This window comes from Kwoniella botswanensis, chromosome 3 (genome assembly GCF_036426115.1).
Source record: "Kwoniella botswanensis chromosome 3, complete sequence".
Taxonomy (NCBI): Eukaryota; Fungi; Basidiomycota; class Tremellomycetes; order Tremellales; family Cryptococcaceae; genus Kwoniella; species Kwoniella botswanensis.
The window spans coordinates 1,631,332-1,650,825 of NC_088601.1; the positions used below are offsets into that span (position 1 = coordinate 1,631,332).

Below are 19,494 nucleotides of genomic sequence, written 5' to 3' on the forward strand. Positions count from 1 at the left end.
TTATTTTGGATCGTCCTTTCATACATCGTGATTATCACCTTATACTACGCTTCGTCAAGATAGGTGTACTCTGTTCACTCCTACCTTCGTTCAAATCATTCACCCCATTCGTACTGTTATCATTTGATCCTTCCCAAATACCTTGTCTATTCATAAATGAGTTAATCGAAGTCATCGATTGATTCGCATTCTGTCCATTTTGTTGTTCATCCAAGGCAAAAGCTTGATTATCCCCTATATCACTGACCGACGATACACTTTCCATCTGTCCATGTCCATGTCCCCGTCGCGAATTGAGGAATACGTTGAGATTCGAATTATTCCTTGAATGTCTACCTGTACCGGACGAATCATTCCTCATATGTTGTCCTTGTCCCTGACTGAAATTCAACCGCTGAGTGATATTATCTTCCCTATCTTGATCTTGCGACGATGTGATGGATGAGTCGGAAGTCATGGATATAGACATGTTGGAACGATGGATAAAAGATCGATTGTAATTAGGTATTGTATTCCCAGAAGTAGGGTTCGAACCGTTGATGGTGGAGTGGGAAGGGGAAGATTCGTATATAGGGGAAGAAATGGAAGCTTGATGACCGCGCTATATTCCAAAGTCAGCTTCTCATGTCTATGTAAATTCAAGCACCTAAAGAAGGAGATAACTCACTGCCATAATAGCTCTTAGTCTTCTTTCACTAACATCACTTCCCGTCTTTCCATGTCCACCTGCATAAGGAGGAGCAGGCTTCGCATCACTGCCTCTCCTACTCTGACTTTGCCCAATACCTCTACTGATAAATTGATGATGTTGATTATCCATCGTACTTGGCGAACCATCCTCCTCGATCTCCAATCCATCGTCGAAAAATTGGCCAAGGGAATGTAAAGCTCCTACCAAATCGCCTATCGACTGATTATCTATATTCTTATTCCCTCCATACAGATCCCTTTGTCCATGTCCATGGGAAATATTACTCGCATTTGCCAAGCTCGAAAGTGGAGGTGAAGGAAGATCGAAAGATATTTGCGAATGATTTCCCAATCCTCCAAATCCGCCAAATCCGTTCTTGAGACCCATACCCAAATCTGTAAATTGAACTACGGAGAAATGAGCAGATGCGGCTCTAGTCTCAATCGCGCAGGTGTTAAATACCGCATGGACATTCTCTTTCGTCAATGCTGAGAATTCTTTGGATTTGGCAATGGACCATCCAGTCTCATCATTGATAGACCCGAAGATCTCACCTCCACCTTCCTTAGAGAAGGAATTGGGGGATAACATCCCACTTGTTGAGGGGTCCATCGAAGAAGGCGGTAAGGGTATATCCAAAACATCTAAAGCCTGTGAAGAATGCTTTGTTGAAACTAGTCGTAAGAGAGGTACGAGCAGTTCATTTCCATTTTGTTGGATCGGTACTCTAGCTTCAGGATGTTGTAAGATCAACTTCAAGGTTGACATTGATTTCTCCCTCATCCAATCGTTCGTATTGAGTATGAAACCAAGTAAGAGAGTGACGATATCCAGCGCATGGGTAGGCATGAAATCTCTTAAGAGGGACGAAGCTTGTCTGATGAAATCATTTTTCGCTCTGAACCTAACTCTGGCGAAAGACGTCAATAATCTAGAGAAAGAAGCATTTCCATGAGCATCAGCTATGGAAGCTAGGTCCAGAGCCATCGAAGCCAATTCTTCATTCGGTTCACCGACGTCGAGAGAATGTAACATCCATGGTAAAGCCGCTATGAATCCATGTAGTAATCTGTCATTCGGCGGATCAATAAGTTCATCTTGAGAAGCCGAAGTGAGACGTCGGATGAGATCGAACGTCAAGAAAGCAGTTTTTGAAGATCTCAGTCCGACCATTAAGAGAGATTGTAGATATGGCGGGGGTCCAACCCAATCTGGGGGCCTGAAAGATACTAAATGTCCCACTACAGATGGATCAGATAAGTTGGTCTTGTCCAATACGTGAGAGAGCAATTCAATGACTTCCGTAAATTCATTTTCGAATGGCGTTGTCAGACAAGCGACACTACACCAGAATATCTGAGGGTACGAGTAGGCCTCTGACATCGACAAGTTCTGAACCATCGCTGCGAATGTTCGCAGAACTTCTTGATTGAAAGCTTGAATTTCCGGTGAAGACGAGGCGATTGTACTGCTCAGTCTGGCGAGGGTATCGGATACCATCCTAGGATTGACTCGAGGTGATAATATTCGGAACACTTGGAAAGATCGACAAGCCAGATGACGAATAGGACAAGATGTAGCCCATGATAATGCTAGTTCTCCCCATTGTTGTCTGATCCTTGGCTGGAGAGGTAACAATATACCTAAAATCTTCATAATCAAGCTCGTCATCTTAGGTGGAGCTAAAAACGCAGATTCCGACGTTCCGTTATCATCCGCTTTCCAGAATGCTGTCGAAGCCGTACGAGCAAGTGATGTAGCTTTAGTCTCTGTTGATGACCATATACTTGCAGCGTCACCAGTAGGAACATTCGATAGATCGCAAACCCAAGCTCGAAGGGTTTGGAATAAGACCGATTGAGCTTGATCGCGCAGAGCCGAGGAATTGTGATCGGTATGTATAAGAGCGGCGTGGAGTAAAGACGGTAATCTCTTGCCCGTCGAAATATCATCCAGTCGATGAGGTAGCAATTCCCCCGCGAAGAGTAAAGCCAATTGACCAGTTGAGAATGTTTGTGATCTTGAAGACGGCGCATTCATGAGTGAATCGAGGTTGACCAGAGAAGTCATAGGGCTTGGTGGTATATCGGCCTCAGGCAGCGCAGCCATAGCGTTAGGTTCGACAAAATTACAGATCTCTTCGAAAATTGCATCTCCAGCTTTCGACTGCGCTAGACAAGCCATAATTCGCTGAGCGTGATTGACAAACTCGGGCGATTTCCTCTTCCCACCTTGCTCGAAAAGGAACTTCATCAGGGCAGTGGTATTGGTATTATGTGTTTGTTGAACTTGTGGAGGTGATTGTTGATGAGTATATCCGGCGTCTGCAAAAGAGACGAATATCGATTTTACATCTTCCAGGTGATCATCACCGAATCGTACTGCCAAGTACACCAAGTTCTGCAATGCTTGATGTTCTGCCGCAGCATCTTCAGGTGACAGTTCAGATGTATCTGAAGCTAGATCCAGATATTTGACCCAGGGCTGAAGGATTGATAACGTAGCTTGCCGACGGGGAGCTTCAAGCTGACTGAGTCGGGTGGTACATTCCGCTAAGAATTGGAAAGCGTGATCGGCATATATAGAAGCGAGTTGGACAGACATTTCTTTCTGAGCATTTCGGTAGATATTCGCGGAGGAACTGCCTATAGCAGGGAATAAAGCGGTTGACAGAAGTTTACTGGAAGGGTCAATATACAACGACTCGGTAAGCTGAAAAGCCCGTTGTCGAATAGCCGAAACGGGATGACCGAGTTTGGACAAGGCCAAACAAGCTACCTGTTCGATAGGTAATGTATGGTAACCTTCCGAAAGTACATCGGCAACCACCCCGAAGAAGGACGATTCGAGAGAGAATTGTTCGCCTTCGCCAAAGGATTGGTGCAGAACCTCATCGAGTAGCCTGTCGCAAGCCCAGTTATACTTGATCAAAGCAAATAGAGCGCGTCTGTGCGAGGGAAAAGTCAGCGAACCGACCAATAAGATGAGTCATTGAGCTAACCTTCCAGTCTCGTGGTGTGATACCGAGGAGGACGAGAACATCCCTCTAATCCATCGCAAGACGGTCAACGGTTCGACCATATGATCGGAAGCCTGTTGAGCTGGGGTAGCTTCGTTAGTAGAAATGAGTTTGCCTTGCTACAAACATAAGCAAGTTGCAAAGTCAGCCAAACGCCTCCGAACAAACAGTCACACTCACACATAACCCAGCCATCGCCTCAGCGGCAGCAGCGCTCAACAGTTTCGTTTTCGCCTGTAAATCATCCAGATACTGCGCTCTATCTCTATCGCCTCTATATCCTTCAGCAGCAGCTTGGAGAGTCTGCGATTCTCTAGCTTTGGCAACATCGGGTCTACGACCAACATGACACCACTCGAAACATAATCTGAAGATCGATCCTCTCATCTCTTCTCCTAAGAACCTATCTGAAGAATCTAATTTTCCTAAAGAGTTGGTGAGGTTCTCAACCGTTATGCAAAATGATCGACGTAGGGATTGTAGTTCGAAATCTTCTTTGACCGATCGATCGGATAACAAGGTATAAGTTACTTTAACAAATCCAATCATTGATGATAGATTCGTCAAGTGCGATGATGACTTGGCATCTAACAATAGAGGCGAGATTAGTCTGAAGACATGAGCCACACTCGTCCATATTGGTCCATGTGCCGTTAATGGTGTTCTCCTCGATGTCGAAATGGTACCTCCTCCTCCATCAGTTCGGGGCGTTCCACCAACTTTACTTCCATCTGCTAATCTTCTTACGACCGATAATAGTATTTCTGATAATGGTCTTAATAAATCCTGGTTGATGGATCCCATAGCGTACACAGCAGCATCCTTGAATCTTGGATCTTCCCATCCAAGTAGGGAAGTGAGGTATGAGAATAGCCCGGGAGTATTGATCATTTCCTGATTGAGTATAACGACATCTTTCGTCCTTTGTACAGGTGGGGTGGGAGGTGCAGGACCTTGAGAAGACATGGTAACGCATAATATCGATAAGTAGGCTCTCCAATGATCTGCCAGTATAGCCATATCGGACGAAGTTCGAGCAGTGACTCCTCCTCTGGACGGTGTACCTCTACTTATTCCTGATCCAGCTACCATCGCCACATGAGCCTGTAATCTAAGAACCAATTGACAAACCACTTGACGTAAGTCTGCTGCAGGTGAAGGTAGTTGTTCGACCACTTTTCCAATGAAGAAGGGCAAAACGGATAACCATAGCAGTCCGTCTTTGGGATGATCACTCTTTGCTATACGTTGAAGAAGTTTGCTTCGGTCTTTAGCGCATAGTAAATCTATCCGATGTCGATCACTGGATGTCATCCATGGTAATCCCCTGATCGACCCCAAATCAGACTCTTCAACATTAAATTCGAATATCTGCAGTACACGCGTCAAAGCCGCTTTATCAGGCATGATCCTACTATATCTGAATGCCGCTGAGGGTCGACGTTGTTGACCTTCCATATTCCTCGCAGCGACCAGGATTTGATCCGCCAATTTACGAATGGGTAAAGCAGTCGAGGAAAGGAGGAACATTGCGCAACCTTCGATCTTGCTAATTTGTGAGGGTTCAATTGGAGGTGATCGTTTTTCACTCTCATCGTCGATTGCTTGAGCTTCAGCTACTCTCTGATGACCCACGAGAATCTGTAGGAGATCAAGCCATAATGAAATGATTCTCTCAAATTGACTTTCAAGTAATCTTGCCCCGATAAAGGTATCTCGAAACACATGTCTAGTCTCGAAAACGAATTCACGGAATGTATTGACTATCATCAGACACTTCTCGGGATCTTGACATATTCGACGAAGAGTATCACCCGCTATCTGGCATACTTTCGGGTCAGCCGAGAAGGTAGCTCGACAAAGAACGTTGACGACTTGAGGGAAGTTGACGTCATTCGGCATACATCGGGGTAATGCCTCTAGGATGGCCGACATCAGGTGAAGCGTTGGGGCATATCGAGCTGAATAGGTGACATAGACATCTCCATGTTTGACACAGATGTTCTCGGTGACATTATCCATCGAATGGCTTGAAGCGTGACCAGACAGAGCGATGGAGTCATTGGAAAGTAGAAGATGTTTGATGTTATTGTCGCATTGAAAGAGCAAATCGATGAAAGCCGGACCACATCGTTTCAACAGATCATGGACCTCGGATTTCGATTCGGCGTCAAAAGGTAGTGTTTCACCGGAAGTTTCGAATCCCTCAAAGTCAAATTTGGTGAAATCTGGATTTGTTGGCCAAGTAGCTGATTTTTCTAGTTCGGTCGACCGCAGTGTATAGTTGATAGCTCGTACCAGAATCATGGATCGATCTGCCAGACCATCAAGGGCTCCATTTCGAAGGAACTCCGATACGAATTCTTCTCCGTAATCTAGATGACGAGTCATGATGAAATGAAGTATCGCGATGAATGCATCTGAGGGTGATTCAGGGGGATATAACGATCCGTTGGGAGTAAAGCATGTCCTTATCAGGGGATCCAGACGTTTCCGCATGGAAGTGGAAGATTCGGAACATCGATTCAGGTATATCCACATTACTCGGATGAAAGCTCCCATAGCTATCGAACGGAGATTGCGGTCCTGTAAAGTTTTCACCCATCAGCTGACTTCCGATTTCATATCCCAGCTGACCTATCCACTCACCTTGAATTTAGCTAAGATTGCATCGATACAAGATTGCCACTGCTGCATAAATACCTCTCTTGGTGAAACACCTAGCGCAGTGATCACCAATGGAAAAGCCGCAGGCCAGTACCTGGCTTTTTGAGCCATCGCCAAAGCTCTCTCTAAGACAATAGCGACTGCTTTAGACCACAATGGATGATTGACTTCCGCCGTAGCAGTTTCAATCACCGGATGTAATAAGCTGGTGAAGGTCTCTGCATAGGCGATCTTCAACGTCTGACCATGAGAGTTGGCGAAGAAGCCCGCTAGGGAAGTGATAAACTCCGATGACATTTCCAATTCATTTTCGGGATATACACGCAATTTAAGGTGTCTCATTCCTTTCAACAGATGTTCAATCCTCGCTTCAGCTTCTTTGGTAGGTTGACTTGCCGTGGCATGTTTTGATAATTCCCTTATGAACCTATCACTAACAGTTAAGAATCTATTATTGGACAGCTGTCCTAACAGTTCAACTTGGAGTTGAGAAACTGCTTTTCGATGTGGGAACTGTATGATCTCTTCCATTTTCTCTGATCTATACGCATTGAAAGCATTCTGTTCTAATGTCATTCCCAGTTCTTGATCTAAAGAATCTTTCGGGATGACCTTGAGTAATTCGATCAATGATCGATTCATGATGAATTTGGCTGCAGAGGATTTTCGAGATTGTAAGATGGCGGCTGCATCTTCCACACGCATTGGAAGACCCAACGATCGATCTAGATGAGCTCTAACCTCGGAGGCACCGATGTTACCGGTGTAGTCCCTACACCAGCTGGTGAGGAGGTCGACCACCCGTCTGGCATGCCGCGTACCGCAATGAGCCAAGGAGTTGATAAGTGAGTCGAAAGTTGGGTCAACGCCGGAGTCGAGAGATGAAGGGAGAGATGGTTGAGTGTTCTGGCAAAGTCACGAGTTAGGTCCGCATCTCGCATTTACTAAGTCAAAATCAACTCACCAATGGCCTTGCACATATCCTACTAACTTTCTGATTCGCCACCTCCCTAAAGCCTCTAAAAACGACTTTCAAAGCTTCTTCACCTGGTGTTTTACCGAAACTCATTTCTGAACCATCTTCACCCATCCCACCACCTATACTACCATTCCTCCTCGATGTGAAACCAAAGACACTAGCATCACTTCCCATCCTGTTCATCCTTGACGGTGTCTGACGCATAGGTATGGGAGGTAAAGCAGGCATGGGGTGATCTTCAGCTTTGAAATTGGATGATCCCTGAGAATTGATCGATCTACCACCTTGAGATCTATGCGATGATGCTATGGAGTACTTCCTTCCATCTGGATTATGATACCCTACTGCTCCTCCACTGGGCGTAATGGAATGTTGAGCTGGCGAAGCAGTCGTGGACGTCGAAGGGGTCTTACCACTCCTTGAGTTAGGGGTTTTGAACGTAGAGTGTTTAGGTGATATGGGAGAATCGAATCTTGAAAATGGATTTCGTAAAGCTGGATATCCGGGTGCACCATAGGCTTTGGTATCTAATGTCGGTACAGGTGGTATAGCATTGGTGTTGGAAGAAGACGAAGACGAAGACTTGAAAGCATTTTTCAAAGACGCTAAAGATCCTTTTCTAGCTTGTAAAAATCCTGCTGACGAACTTATAGATGTTCCTGGAGTGACCAAAGAGGAAGAAGATCCATTACTGAATTTGCCCAATTTTGATCGTTCGTCCGAGCCCGTACTCGTACTTGCCGCATTTTGGCCAAATCCGTGTGCTTTGGTGTCAGGTGTCGGTACGCCTACAGAGAAACTTGCTGATGCCTGAGGTAAGATGGGTCTTGTGGGTGTAGCTTGGAGTCGGGTGGGGAAAGATCCGTCGGCGGACGGGTTGGTACGATGTGCATAAGGGTCGGTCTCGGGTAAGGAGGAGGTGGAAGATCCTGCACCGAAGGATGGCTTGTGGACAGGTAATTGGAAGTCATCTTCATCGTCGTCGAGGTCTGTTGCGAGGGATCTAGGGTTTTAGCATACGTCCGAGTGACTGATCCTCTTAGATGCCACTCGACAGCACCGGAGCAGTGTTCTTTGCACTCACTGGGAATGACTATCTCCTCCATGATATTTGGCATCCGATCCTACCCAGACAACCTTTGTACCTCTCGACCCTCTCACTTAGGGCGCTTTCCAGTCGATGTTGATAGCTAGTCCAAAGCAGGTGGGGTGGGATCAGTCAACTACGGTCCCGACTTGCACTAGACATGGGGGAATGTTGCAGATATATCGTCAATGTTGAGCTAATCAAACTCAACTTTCTTTGTACTACTCCCTTTGTTGCTGTCGATAAAGTCACGGTCAAACACTAGACAGGCACGAGGTTGAGGTCGCGTCCTGTGTGGGTGGAGATAGCCTGTATGTCCACTCACACCAAAGCCGACTGGCTGCCACACGACACGTGTGTATAGTCTCCGATATCCCCGACGATGCGCGTGGAGTCTGGAATGTTGAACGGTGACGCTATGAATTCGATGAATCAACTGGGCAGGTGGAGTAAGGCCACCTCACAGCTCAGCGGTACAGCAAGCGATCGTATATATAACCACCACCACCACCACCACCCACTTTCCATCTTCTTCCATCTTCATCTATTCACCCAAAACACAACCAAAACACATTGTAAGTCATACCCCACCTCATGCTCACATCACTCTCATAGCTAGCTAGCTCTGCACGCTCATACTTACCAGTCTTCCTTCTCTTTGCATTCCTTTGTCTGCTCAACGCTTGTTCTGGGAATACTTGACACTCTTCCTCGCACGTTTCAATAATGTCTTTTGCCAAACGATTCGTTTCCACCGCCAGCACAATGTCGTAAGTATCTTCTTTCCTTCTGAAAATAAGCACATCAACTCGCTGACGTGATACCTCGCTCAATAGTCAAGTCTACTTCGACATCGCTATCAACAGTGAGCCATCGCTTGTCTTGCACTGTACTGCGCATTGACCCATCCTGATCATACATGTTGTCATTTGTAGACGCCCCCGCTGGCCGAATCACCTTCAAGCTCTTTGACGACGTTGTCCCCAAGACCGCCGCCAACTTCAGAGCTCTCTGTACCGGTGAAAAAGGTTTCGGTTACGCCGGATCAGGATTCCACAGAGTTATCCCCCAATTCATGCTCCAAGGTGGTGACGTGAGTGTGGTGTTTAGCTAGCCATTGCGAGAAAAAATCATTAGCTGACTTGATTCATTCGACTTTGCAGTTCACCAGTACGTCAACTGTTCACAGGAGTTTCTCGTAAATATGCATCATACTAACATTGTTCCCTTTAGACCACAACGGTACCGGTGGTAAAGTGAGCTTCCCTTCTCTCTGTATATCAGAAGAAACGGAAGCTTACATTGTTATCACACGTCTATAGTCCATCTACGGAAACAAGTTCCCCGATGAAAACTTCAAGCTCAGACACGACCGACCTTTCCTCCTCTCCATGGCTAACGCCGGTCCCAACACCAACGGTTCTCAATTCTTCATCACCACCGTTGTCACCTCTTGGTTAGATGGTAAACACACCGTCTTCGGTGAAGTTACCTCCGGTCAAGATCTCGTTAAGAAGATTGAATCTTACGGTTCTGACTCTGGTAGTGAGTACAATCGACTCTTTGCCTTACAAAAGAACCAAAAGACGCTGATGTATGTTGTTTGTTCTCTTCTTACAGAGCCCAAGGCCAAGGTCACCATCACTGCCTCTGGTACCGCCTAAGTCTTTTAGCCGCATTATTAGTGATTGGTGGGTGGGCACGATGGAAAAGAAACAGGAGATGTGCGGAAGTATACAGTCAAAAATAGTATAGCAGAATTATCAAATGTTTCATGCAAAAGAGTGTTGCTGCTATCGTCGTCGTTATCTCCTCTTGTCTCTGTCGTTGTTTGCAGCTTGCGATCTACAGTTTGCATTTGCTCATTGAGGATGTTCTTTTATGATGCCACGTTTACGGTTTCTGTTACGGGGTGGAGGGCAAGGTGGGGTCCCATTCGACAACAACAATCATTGACCTCACCTCAATTATCCTTCCCAGTATTCCGTAGTTGTAAACGTTCATAGTATAACTCTCTGCAGTTATCCTCCATCACTATCAAGCATTCCGAAACCGATAGATCACCTTGTCCCACACAGGGACTGATAGACCCAGTACTTCTACGATTGATTGCTGCCAAGTTCCGCCAAGATGGACGTTCTCAAAGCGGTTCAGACGTATATCACGAAGATGATAACGGAAGTACCAGGTATGAAGGTACTGCTGTTGGATGCTCATACGGTATGTTACAGCTCTCTTATCTTTCTCCGTCCTCCAATTTCTTCAGCTTACCGGCTGATGTGATAATGGTAACTGATGATGATGGTAGACACCGATAGTATCAATGGTCACCACTCAATCAGAATTATTAGCCCATGAAGTCTACCTGACAGATAGGATAGACAAGTAAGTCTGCTGCCCACAGACCATGACCATTTATATCCAATATCGGAACGAAGCTCACGTGAACATATGTATGAACAGCACAAATCGAGAACCACTGAATCACCTATCATGTATAGCCTTTCTCTCGCCTAATGAAGCTAGTATCGAAGCTGTGAAGAATGAGTTGAGCAAACCTAGATATGGTGGTTATTGGCTTTGTGAGTATGATCTTCACATTTTTCAAGCCTCCTCAGGAATTCTGTGTATATATTGGGCTACAAACACACGTTGACGACATATTATCGTCTTTAGACTTCTCAAATACCTTGACGAAGACACAAATCGAGCAGATGGCTTCTGTGGACGAGTTTGAAGTGGTCAAAGAAGTGCAGGTGGGTAATTGGTTCCACCTGAAAACATTAGCGTAAAGCTGTCAAATATCCTCTCTGATACGATGTATGCTTTTCCAGGAATACTTTGCAGATTATCTGGCTCAATATCCATCTCATTTCAGTTTGACTCAAGCTGCGCTAAGTTATGGTGGGGATGGACCTTCCAACGTGAGTCGATCAAGATGTCACATCATCATCTTCAATCCTCGTGAAGCTCTCCTCCGATGTCAGAAGAGATAGTACCATACTTTCTTCCATTCATCTCAATATATCGTACTGACTTTGTGACTTTTCAGCCACCGATATTCCTTCCTCCTCCATTATATCTCCCCCCACCAACCCTCGACACCCACCTGAAAACGATCCTATCGGTTCTTTTGTCGCTTAAGAAGATGCCTGTCGTACGATATGAGAAGATGTCATTGGCTGGTAAGAAATTATCAATGGAGGTTCAGTCAGCAATTACAAATGCTCCATATAAGGATTTATTCGATTTTAGAAGTACGAATGGACCTGCGCCGTTGTTGTTGATCTTAGGTGAGTGACACATACCTATCAATTAGATGTCGTTCAAAGGACAATCTGTCCTTGACATCTTACCAAGGCTATCATATTACGATATAATAGTTGGAATGTCCAGCTGAGTTTGTTGTTGCATTTTTATGCTTTTCTGTAGACCGAAGAAACGATCCTGTCACACCACTTCTGTCTCAATGGACCTATCAGGCTATGGTACATGAATTACTGGGTATCAATAATGGTAGAGTCAGGATAGACGGTGAAGAGAAGATTGAGTTGAGGGTGAGTCGTATCTCCACACTAATCAACTTCTGCCTCATTATCAAAACATCATGCCATAATCATTCATGCAACCCTTGAGGATGAATCTGAACTCATCGACAAAACGACGGAAAAGGTGATAAGCATCTCTGCTGACATTGAATTCTCGTTGACTATAGGACCTTGTTCTGTCTACGTCTTCCGACCCATTCTACTCCCAAAACCTATTTGCCAATTTCGGAGATCTCGGAGCATCGATCTCATCCTATGTGACAGAATACCAACAGCGGAATTCAACCCTCAACCCTAATACCAATGCGGCCAATTCTTCTAATCGGATAGAGACTGTGGCAGACATGAAAAGGTTCATAGAGGAATATCCAGAGTTCAAAAAGTTGAGTGGGAATGTAACGAAACATGTGACGCTGGTTGGGGAACTGAGTAAGATAGTGGAAAGAGATGGGTTATTGGAGATTAGTGAGGTCGAACAGAGCTTGGCGAGTGTTGAGAGTCATGCGAGTGATTTAAGGGTGAGTTGTTGTTCTAGGGACAATCAAGTCACCGCATTGCCAAAGCGTTGATCAAATACGGCATATGGTCAAAAGTGCTGATAGAAGGGGTTTCGACCTAGTCCGTACAAACCCTTATATCCTCACCCAAAACTCGACCTGCCAACAAACTCCGTTTAGCTATCCTGTACGCCTTACGATACCAGAAACTCATAGGCAACCAAATACCCCAAGTGATAGACAACCTAATTACCAATGGGGTCTCAGCGGACAAAGCAAGATTGGTATATGTCATGTTAAATTTCGCAGGAGCGGATATACGTCAAGATGATTTATTCATGAATGAGAATTTCTTCTCTAGAGGCAAATCCGCTTTGAAGGGTTTAAAGGGGGTCGAAAATGTTTATACGAGACATGAACCTCATTTGACTCAGACTTTGGATCTTTTGTTGAAGAATCGATTGAGAGAGGCGAGTTATCCTTTTGTTGGTGGAGATGAAGTGGTAAAAACTCAAAGGTGATTAATCGTCTCAATCCCCCCGTCCTCTACTTCAGATCGTTAGTACGAGATGGGGACATGTTGTATACCAATGCTCACATATCGTGTGACTTACGTAGACCTCAAGATATCATAATATTCATGATTGGTGGGACTACCTACGAGGAAGGTCGAGCGGTCGCTCTGCTCAATCAGAAACTAGCCAGTGATGCTGCTGGTGGACCTGGAGGTACTAGAATACTGTTAGGTGGAAGTATGGTACATAATTCTACTAGGTGAATTCTCTTCTTCTACGCGAGGTACTTAATACATACACATGGAACAAAGCTAATTTTGGTTTTGTCTTTGTATGTACAGTTTCTTAGAGATGGTAGAGGCATGCGCTTTGAATTACCCCGAAAGTATCTATGCTCCACCCCTAGGCCAACAATCCTCTACACTACTTTCCAATTCCAATACTCCTATACCTTCTTCCACTCCCATCCCAAGCAACAATTCAAACGGCAACGGCCCTTCCATAAACCTCCGTGCGGGAGGGTATGAATTGTCTGTAGGAGGGGTAGCTGGATCCGGACTTTACAGGACCAACGAAAGTGCCGGTGCGAACGCTCAATTTGATTTACCGAAGAATTTCGATGCTGTTGCTGGAGTTGCAGGGGGGATAAGGGATGGTGCAGGACGGTTATGGGGTAATGTCAGGCAGAGGGTTGAGGAGAGAGTAAGTAGAGGTAATACACCCCAGGGGAGGTAACACTAGATCACTTGTATGATAGATGGACGCCTTGTATATGAATCATGTATATTGGATGCTTGCTGTGGGTGCCATGGATCTATCTATCTACTTGTCGCTTATGAAGTACTCGAGTAGCATTCTCGGCCATCACCGTGGTTGTGGTTATCACGATTGATCACGTCGTCGGTGAAATTCAGGGTCTACAGGTAATCATCCCGGTGAAGATTCCGATAACAGCACAGACTGCATCTGAAATTAGATCACACCATACATCCGAAGCTCCCTTGTCTTGTCTTGATTCTGACTTGTTCTACAAAGTTTCAAAGTACATTCTACTTCGCACAAGCTCATGTTATTCAAATTATTCAGATCATCCGGAAACCCTCTACTCTCGCTTCGAAATACACAAAAGACCACAGCTCTTAAGCAGATAAGAACCATGTCCGTATTCAACACTGATAGGTGAGCTGTCTCTCTAGAAAGATATCACTCGGAAGGCCGACTGATTGATATCTCATATTTGGCTGTGAATAGATTGGTAGGAAAGACGGGTAAGTTCTTTCAACGTCCCACTTTGTATTGGTTCTCAACTGATGTTATCATATACGTGCGTTGTAGTCCTTATAACAGGTGCATCAGCAGGTATAGGAGCAGCCACTGCCGTCCTGTTTGCCAAGACAGGTGCGAACCTCGTACTCCTAGCTAGAAGAGCAGAGAACCTCAAAGTTGTCAAAGCCCAGGCTGAAGAGGCATACAAGGCTGTTGGTAAAGAGGGGAAAGTGTTGACTATCGAGGCGGATGTAAGGAAGTTTGAGGATTTGGATGTTATTCCTGAGAAAGTGAAAGGGGAGGGATTGGAGGTTGATATGTGAGTGTTGGCATCCTCATTTCTCATCATCACCACTCGATCTTTGGCCTGCTTGTTTGATGTCGAGGACAGCTGGTTGAGTGGGGACGAGTCGGACTGACTTTCTCACGTTGCTTAGCCTCGTCAATAACGCTGGTATGGTCAAAGGTACTGAACAAGTCGGAGGTGAGTTAGCTTTGACGTGCGTTTTGTATTCTCCATAGTGACAGAAGCTGATCTATCATTTATGTGATCTGCAGATATCTGTAAGTAACGCTTATATACCACCAGCTGTCTGGATATACTGGCTCTTTGGCAATTACTGATGATACTATATCTGTAGCCGACGCTGATATCACTCAGATGTTCGATACCAACGGTACGTACATCTTCACATTGCTTCATTTCGATTCATGAATGAATGAAGCTAAAGCTGAGGCTAATTTATTGTATTCGCGACAATAGTCCTTGGTCTTATTCACCTTACTCAAATCTTCGTTAAACTATTCAAAGCCAAACAAGCTGGTGTAAGTCTCATATCCCCCATCTCCTTTCACTAGTTGAACAAGTCGTCCGTGCGAGTCTGACTTTTGATCTAACACATCATATAGACAATCATCAACCTCGGTTCCATCGCCGGTCGAGAACCGTACGCCGGAGGATCAATCTACTGCGCTACCAAACATGCCTTATCGGCTTTCAACGGATCCCTCCTGAGAGAATTGGTCAACACCCCCATTAGGGTCATTGAGATCCAACCTGGTATGGTAGAAACTGAATTCTCGGTAGTGAGATTTAGAGGTGATAAGGAAAAGGCGGATAATGTTTATAAAGGATTACAACCTTGTGAGTCTACCCTTTCTCTCCTTCCTCCCTCGATGTCATTTTCGGATCGACTATAGAGTATCTGGATGTTGGCTTGGTAACATGTATGGTAGTGACTGACATTGATTGTTTTCTGCGATTTAAGTGGTCGCTCAAGATATTGCCGAAGAGATCGTTTGGACAGCTTCTAGACCTCCTCACGTCAACATTGCTCAATTATGTGAGTGAACCACCCTCTCTGACCTGATCTACAAGAAAAACATGCTAAATGTGACGCATATCTTTCATTACCTTGGCTAGTCGTTCTTCCCGTCAACCAAGCTACCGCTACTCTCAACTATAGAAAGTAGATCCCCGGAATAGCAGTGGAAAGGGCCAAACTCAAAAAAACTAGGAAAATTCTTTGTAGGGCGATGCATGCATTCAGAGGAGCTCAATGGTATATCACACGCTTGTAGGCTGATAGCTCTTCGGACAACCCACCTCACAGGACAAATCGTTTCATCTGAATGCTGACATGACCGAGGAGATCCCTCAGTAGCTCTGTTTACTTTATACTTCACCGATATGATCTGGATCCTTTTATATGATCTCATGATCCAGATTCTCTTGGCATTTCTAGTTTTCAAAAGAAGATCCAGTGCTGATAGGGAGGATTAACTTAATCGTCCAGTCTGATACAAGATAAGGGAGGATCAAAGGGGTTAAGGGTTAATCGATCGTACCTCTATGAAAGGGAGTTATAGCTTCCTTTCAAAGCTCGAGGATGTCACGAGTTCGATCAAGGGGAGATTGGCGGATCGTCCCAGTATGGCACTCCTATGCTTAATCCTCGACAGTACCTATTGGATAAGGTATAAAAGCGTTGATTTGGGCGTGGATTCTTCAGTGCTGAAGTCTTATTTTTCGCAACCAAAACAATTCATACTTGAAATTGAAGCTGGATTTTTTTTCCAGATTTTGTACTCTACTTTATTGCTTGTATATTTTTCGCTTTTCTATTAATCCAATTATCTTTTATCATCGATTAATACACACTCATTTGTCGTTTATTCATGATGTTCTCTAAATTATCTGCCGTCCTCCTCATACTCGGATCAACCTCTACCTTCGTGTCGTCCTTACCTACCTCATTAGTACCTCGACAAAGCAAAGCTCCTAGTGGATGGGCAGACGGATATTACATAGCAGCAGTAGGGCAAGATAAGAAATGTCTCGCCCCAGCTCAATCACCAGCTGGCGAGGGTACCGAAATTATCGCCACTGATTGTCAGAATGCTTCTACTTGGAGAGTTCCCATTCAGCCATCTGGAGGTGCAGTGGTACATGAGGAAAGTCAGTTGGTATTGGATTTTGGAGACGGACAATCGGGAAGTAAAGTTACTGTGAGTGCACAATGATATTTTGCGTCAGTGGCACGTTCGATTGACTCCTCCCCTACTGTCTTTATTTCGTTTAGCTGCAAAACTTCACTGGAGAAGTAGAGAAACAAATGTAAGTACAAAGCACATACTTGAATTTTTTGAAAAAAAGTGCTTATGTATCTTGCTATAAATTAGATTCCACTATGGCTCGGATGATCGACTAAGAATCGAAAATGGAACTAAATGGCCTACTGATAGATGTCTTGATTTGGACGATGATGGACCTCAAGTCTATCAATGTTTCCCTGATAATACCAATCAAGTTTGGTTGATTCGTCAGACACCCGAACCTAAGAATTTGACGAAAGGTGTACCTCAAGGAAGTGAAGTTGCTGTTCAAGATTCGAACCTCAACTTCATTCATCGTAAGTGCATCTCTCACTCACCGTTCAGGGACGATGGAAAAAATACTGTTCTCGTACTGATTGCAATATTATATGGCACGTACAATAGCCCAAGATAGGAAGGATATCTGCCTATCGGCAGTGAGTAACTCGACAGCTCAAGCTTCTCAAGGTATCGCTTTGTGAGTTCACAATACTCAAGAGATCACTTGACCCAATGGAGATCTTACACTGACTGTTCTATTCTATACCGTAGTACCTACTGCGCTGGTACAGGATTCGCCGGATCAGGATACAACACCTCTTACGAACTCATGGAATGGTCCCTTCCAGGATCTGGCCCAGGTCAAGTCAAACTTGGTTCATCCAATCTATGCTTGGAGACCGGTGCAAATGTCTGGGTAGATGATGCTGGTGGATCAGAAATTCCATACTTCAAAGTACAGAACGGTATGGAAATTAGATTAGAGGAATGTAACGAGAATAGGACAGGTCAAAGTTGGTCCTGGGATGGTCAATTACTTAGAACATCTGCGAACGCTAGTGAGTACAATATATCATATCGATGGATAATTTCATTGCGCACTGTACACTGTAGCCTTAGCTGATCAAGGTATTTCCTCCATTACAGATCAATGCCTCAACTTTGCTGCTGAAGCGGGATATGTCAAGATGGACAACTTCTTGAACCTCCGTCCTTTACAAACTTGGGATTGCTCAAACCCTGATGATCACTTCGTGAGTTAAGGTCATCCATCCGCCTGGAATCCAGATTGTCTGACAAGTCATATTCGTTCGCAGTACTTCTCAACTTAAATTGAGGGTGCACGGATTGTCATGATCCGCGTAGTCCGAATCGTTTCTCGGGATTCGACTACAGGCTAGATCATGTGTCGAAAAGATTTGATACCCTTTGTGAAATGGACCATTGATTTGGTTGACTGCTTGTGTTGTATTGTATGACTGCGAAATGTTACAGATTGACTGTCGTAGCCTCAGACAGATTGTAACTCATGTCTTGTCAAGTATACCCGATCCGTTTCGTTGTGTTTCGAGCGAGTAGTGCATATCGTTGACCAATATCACTGACCAACTTTCAAATACCCAAACACATGCTGTAATCTATTGACCGACTGAACGACCTCTTTGTCCACTTTAGCTGTTTCTGGTATGGCTCTGTAGTCTAAACTGTATGGGAATCTGTCCAAAGACCATTTATTGATTTGACCATTTTTAAGTACCTTCAAACGGATGGTATGCGAATTGTCTTTGATTACCGGTGCGTTCAAGAGCAATATCAGCCCAGCACATTTATATTCTCGAAGCTGTTCTCGACAAGAACAATGTGCTGTCAAGTGAGGATGGACAAAACTTGGACCTACTCAGATTCGGTATGTAGACCTGACAATCTTCCACTTTCACTTCCCTCGACTTTTTAGCTCGCCAAGGTAACATCTCATGTCCTACGTTCGTCAATCTCAAGACTGTCTTGGCAGGTTGACTAGATCCATCTTTAGGTTTTATCTGTAACATGTTTATCCTAGTTACTATCCTGGTAGATGAAGCCATCATCGTTATTAGTCCGACCGTCACAAGACCATATATCAGTGGTTGAGCAGAGGTGAAGATGGTATTTGTAAAGCTCATTCCAAGTCGTGACAGCATATTGCTACATTTATCAAAGATACCATCAATAAATCATCAGCCACATTGGTCTTCTGGATATCCTAAATCACAAGACTCAACTTCCACTCACGCTTCTTTAGCCTTCCGCTCACTCTCCTCAATTATCTTCTTCTCTTCATCTGTATAGTCCTTCTTCGGAGGATCAGGCAATAGCAACCAAGCAAAAACGAATAACCCCCATACACCAGCTGCGAAGAGTAGAAGTGGAGGAGCGAAATCTGGTGGTCTGGCGAATAGTGTCCGTTGCAACGTTATTGTATCAGCAGATGAGGAAGGGACTTCATGCCATGGCCAAGGCTGCTGTAAGGGTACTGTAGGATTGGAAGATCGATTTCGGTTAGGTTGGTTCATCAGATTCTGCATACGTTTGGCATAGGCGGAAGGTTCGGGAGCACCAGCTAATCGTCGTGAGGTGGTGTGAAGGGATCGGATGAAGTGTCGATTGATTGGGGCGTGAGACGTGACAATGGTAGAGCGGCAGCCAGACGCTCTGGTGAGAATGAGGAGACCCGTCCTGTTCATGTTGCCGGGCTACGCTACGGTCTAAGGTCTATACAAGGTATGCAGATACGGGAATTAACCAAATATCGTTAGATGCAGTGAAATTGATCTTGATCCTCGGAAATCCTCTTTGATGGAAACGGGATC

At 44.8% G+C, this 19,494-nt stretch overlaps 6 protein-coding genes across 6 annotated transcripts; 4 read left to right on the top strand and 2 right to left on the bottom strand.

Annotated features, from left to right (window-relative positions):
- Positions 1–34: 34 nt before the first annotated feature.
- Positions 35–8,462, bottom strand: L199_008482 (uncharacterized protein; the record flags this gene model as incomplete). Its single annotated transcript, XM_064894162.1, has 7 exons — positions 35–601; positions 668–3,638; positions 3,693–3,829; positions 3,891–6,296; positions 6,360–7,283; positions 7,342–8,345; positions 8,441–8,462. 7 exons carry the CDS (start codon positions 8,460–8,462, stop codon positions 35–37), a joined length of 8,031 nt encoding a protein of 2,676 aa, XP_064750234.1.
- Positions 8,463–9,169: 707 nt separating this feature from the next.
- L199_008483 (peptidyl-prolyl cis-trans isomerase) lies at positions 9,170–10,107 on the top strand (the record flags this gene model as incomplete). The annotated part of the gene is made up of 6 exons (XM_064894163.1): positions 9,170–9,213; positions 9,280–9,308; positions 9,379–9,540; positions 9,677–9,699; positions 9,766–9,988; positions 10,064–10,107. 6 exons carry the CDS (start codon positions 9,170–9,172, stop codon positions 10,105–10,107), a joined length of 525 nt encoding a protein of 174 aa, XP_064750235.1.
- Positions 10,108–10,573: 466 nt separating this feature from the next.
- On the top strand, positions 10,574–13,738 carry L199_008484 (uncharacterized protein; the record flags this gene model as incomplete). Its single annotated transcript, XM_064894164.1, has 11 exons — positions 10,574–10,663; positions 10,752–10,828; positions 10,907–11,025; positions 11,120–11,199; positions 11,278–11,367; positions 11,496–11,736; positions 11,876–12,000; positions 12,159–12,509; positions 12,611–13,005; positions 13,107–13,262; positions 13,345–13,738. 11 exons carry the CDS (start codon positions 10,574–10,576, stop codon positions 13,736–13,738), a joined length of 2,118 nt encoding a protein of 705 aa, XP_064750236.1.
- Positions 13,739–14,159: 421 nt separating this feature from the next.
- Positions 14,160–15,742, top strand: L199_008485 (uncharacterized protein; the record flags this gene model as incomplete). The annotated part of the gene is made up of 9 exons (XM_064894165.1): positions 14,160–14,182; positions 14,255–14,271; positions 14,339–14,588; positions 14,707–14,753; positions 14,911–14,946; positions 15,033–15,094; positions 15,179–15,413; positions 15,538–15,612; positions 15,693–15,742. The coding sequence occupies 9 exons, from the start codon at positions 14,160–14,162 to the stop codon at positions 15,740–15,742; spliced, it is 795 nt and encodes a 264-aa protein (XP_064750237.1).
- A 708-nt stretch (positions 15,743–16,450) lies between these two features.
- On the top strand, positions 16,451–17,976 carry L199_008486 (uncharacterized protein; the record flags this gene model as incomplete). Its single annotated transcript, XM_064894166.1, has 7 exons — positions 16,451–16,777; positions 16,852–16,886; positions 16,952–17,181; positions 17,270–17,342; positions 17,417–17,703; positions 17,792–17,898; positions 17,962–17,976. 7 exons carry the CDS (start codon positions 16,451–16,453, stop codon positions 17,974–17,976), a joined length of 1,074 nt encoding a protein of 357 aa, XP_064750238.1.
- Positions 17,977–18,242: 266 nt separating this feature from the next.
- Positions 18,243–19,368, bottom strand: L199_008487 (uncharacterized protein; the record flags this gene model as incomplete). Its single annotated transcript, XM_064894167.1, has 3 exons — positions 18,243–18,427; positions 18,543–18,829; positions 18,917–19,368. 3 exons carry the CDS (start codon positions 19,366–19,368, stop codon positions 18,243–18,245), a joined length of 924 nt encoding a protein of 307 aa, XP_064750239.1.
- Between the last annotated feature and the right edge of the window lie 126 nt (positions 19,369–19,494).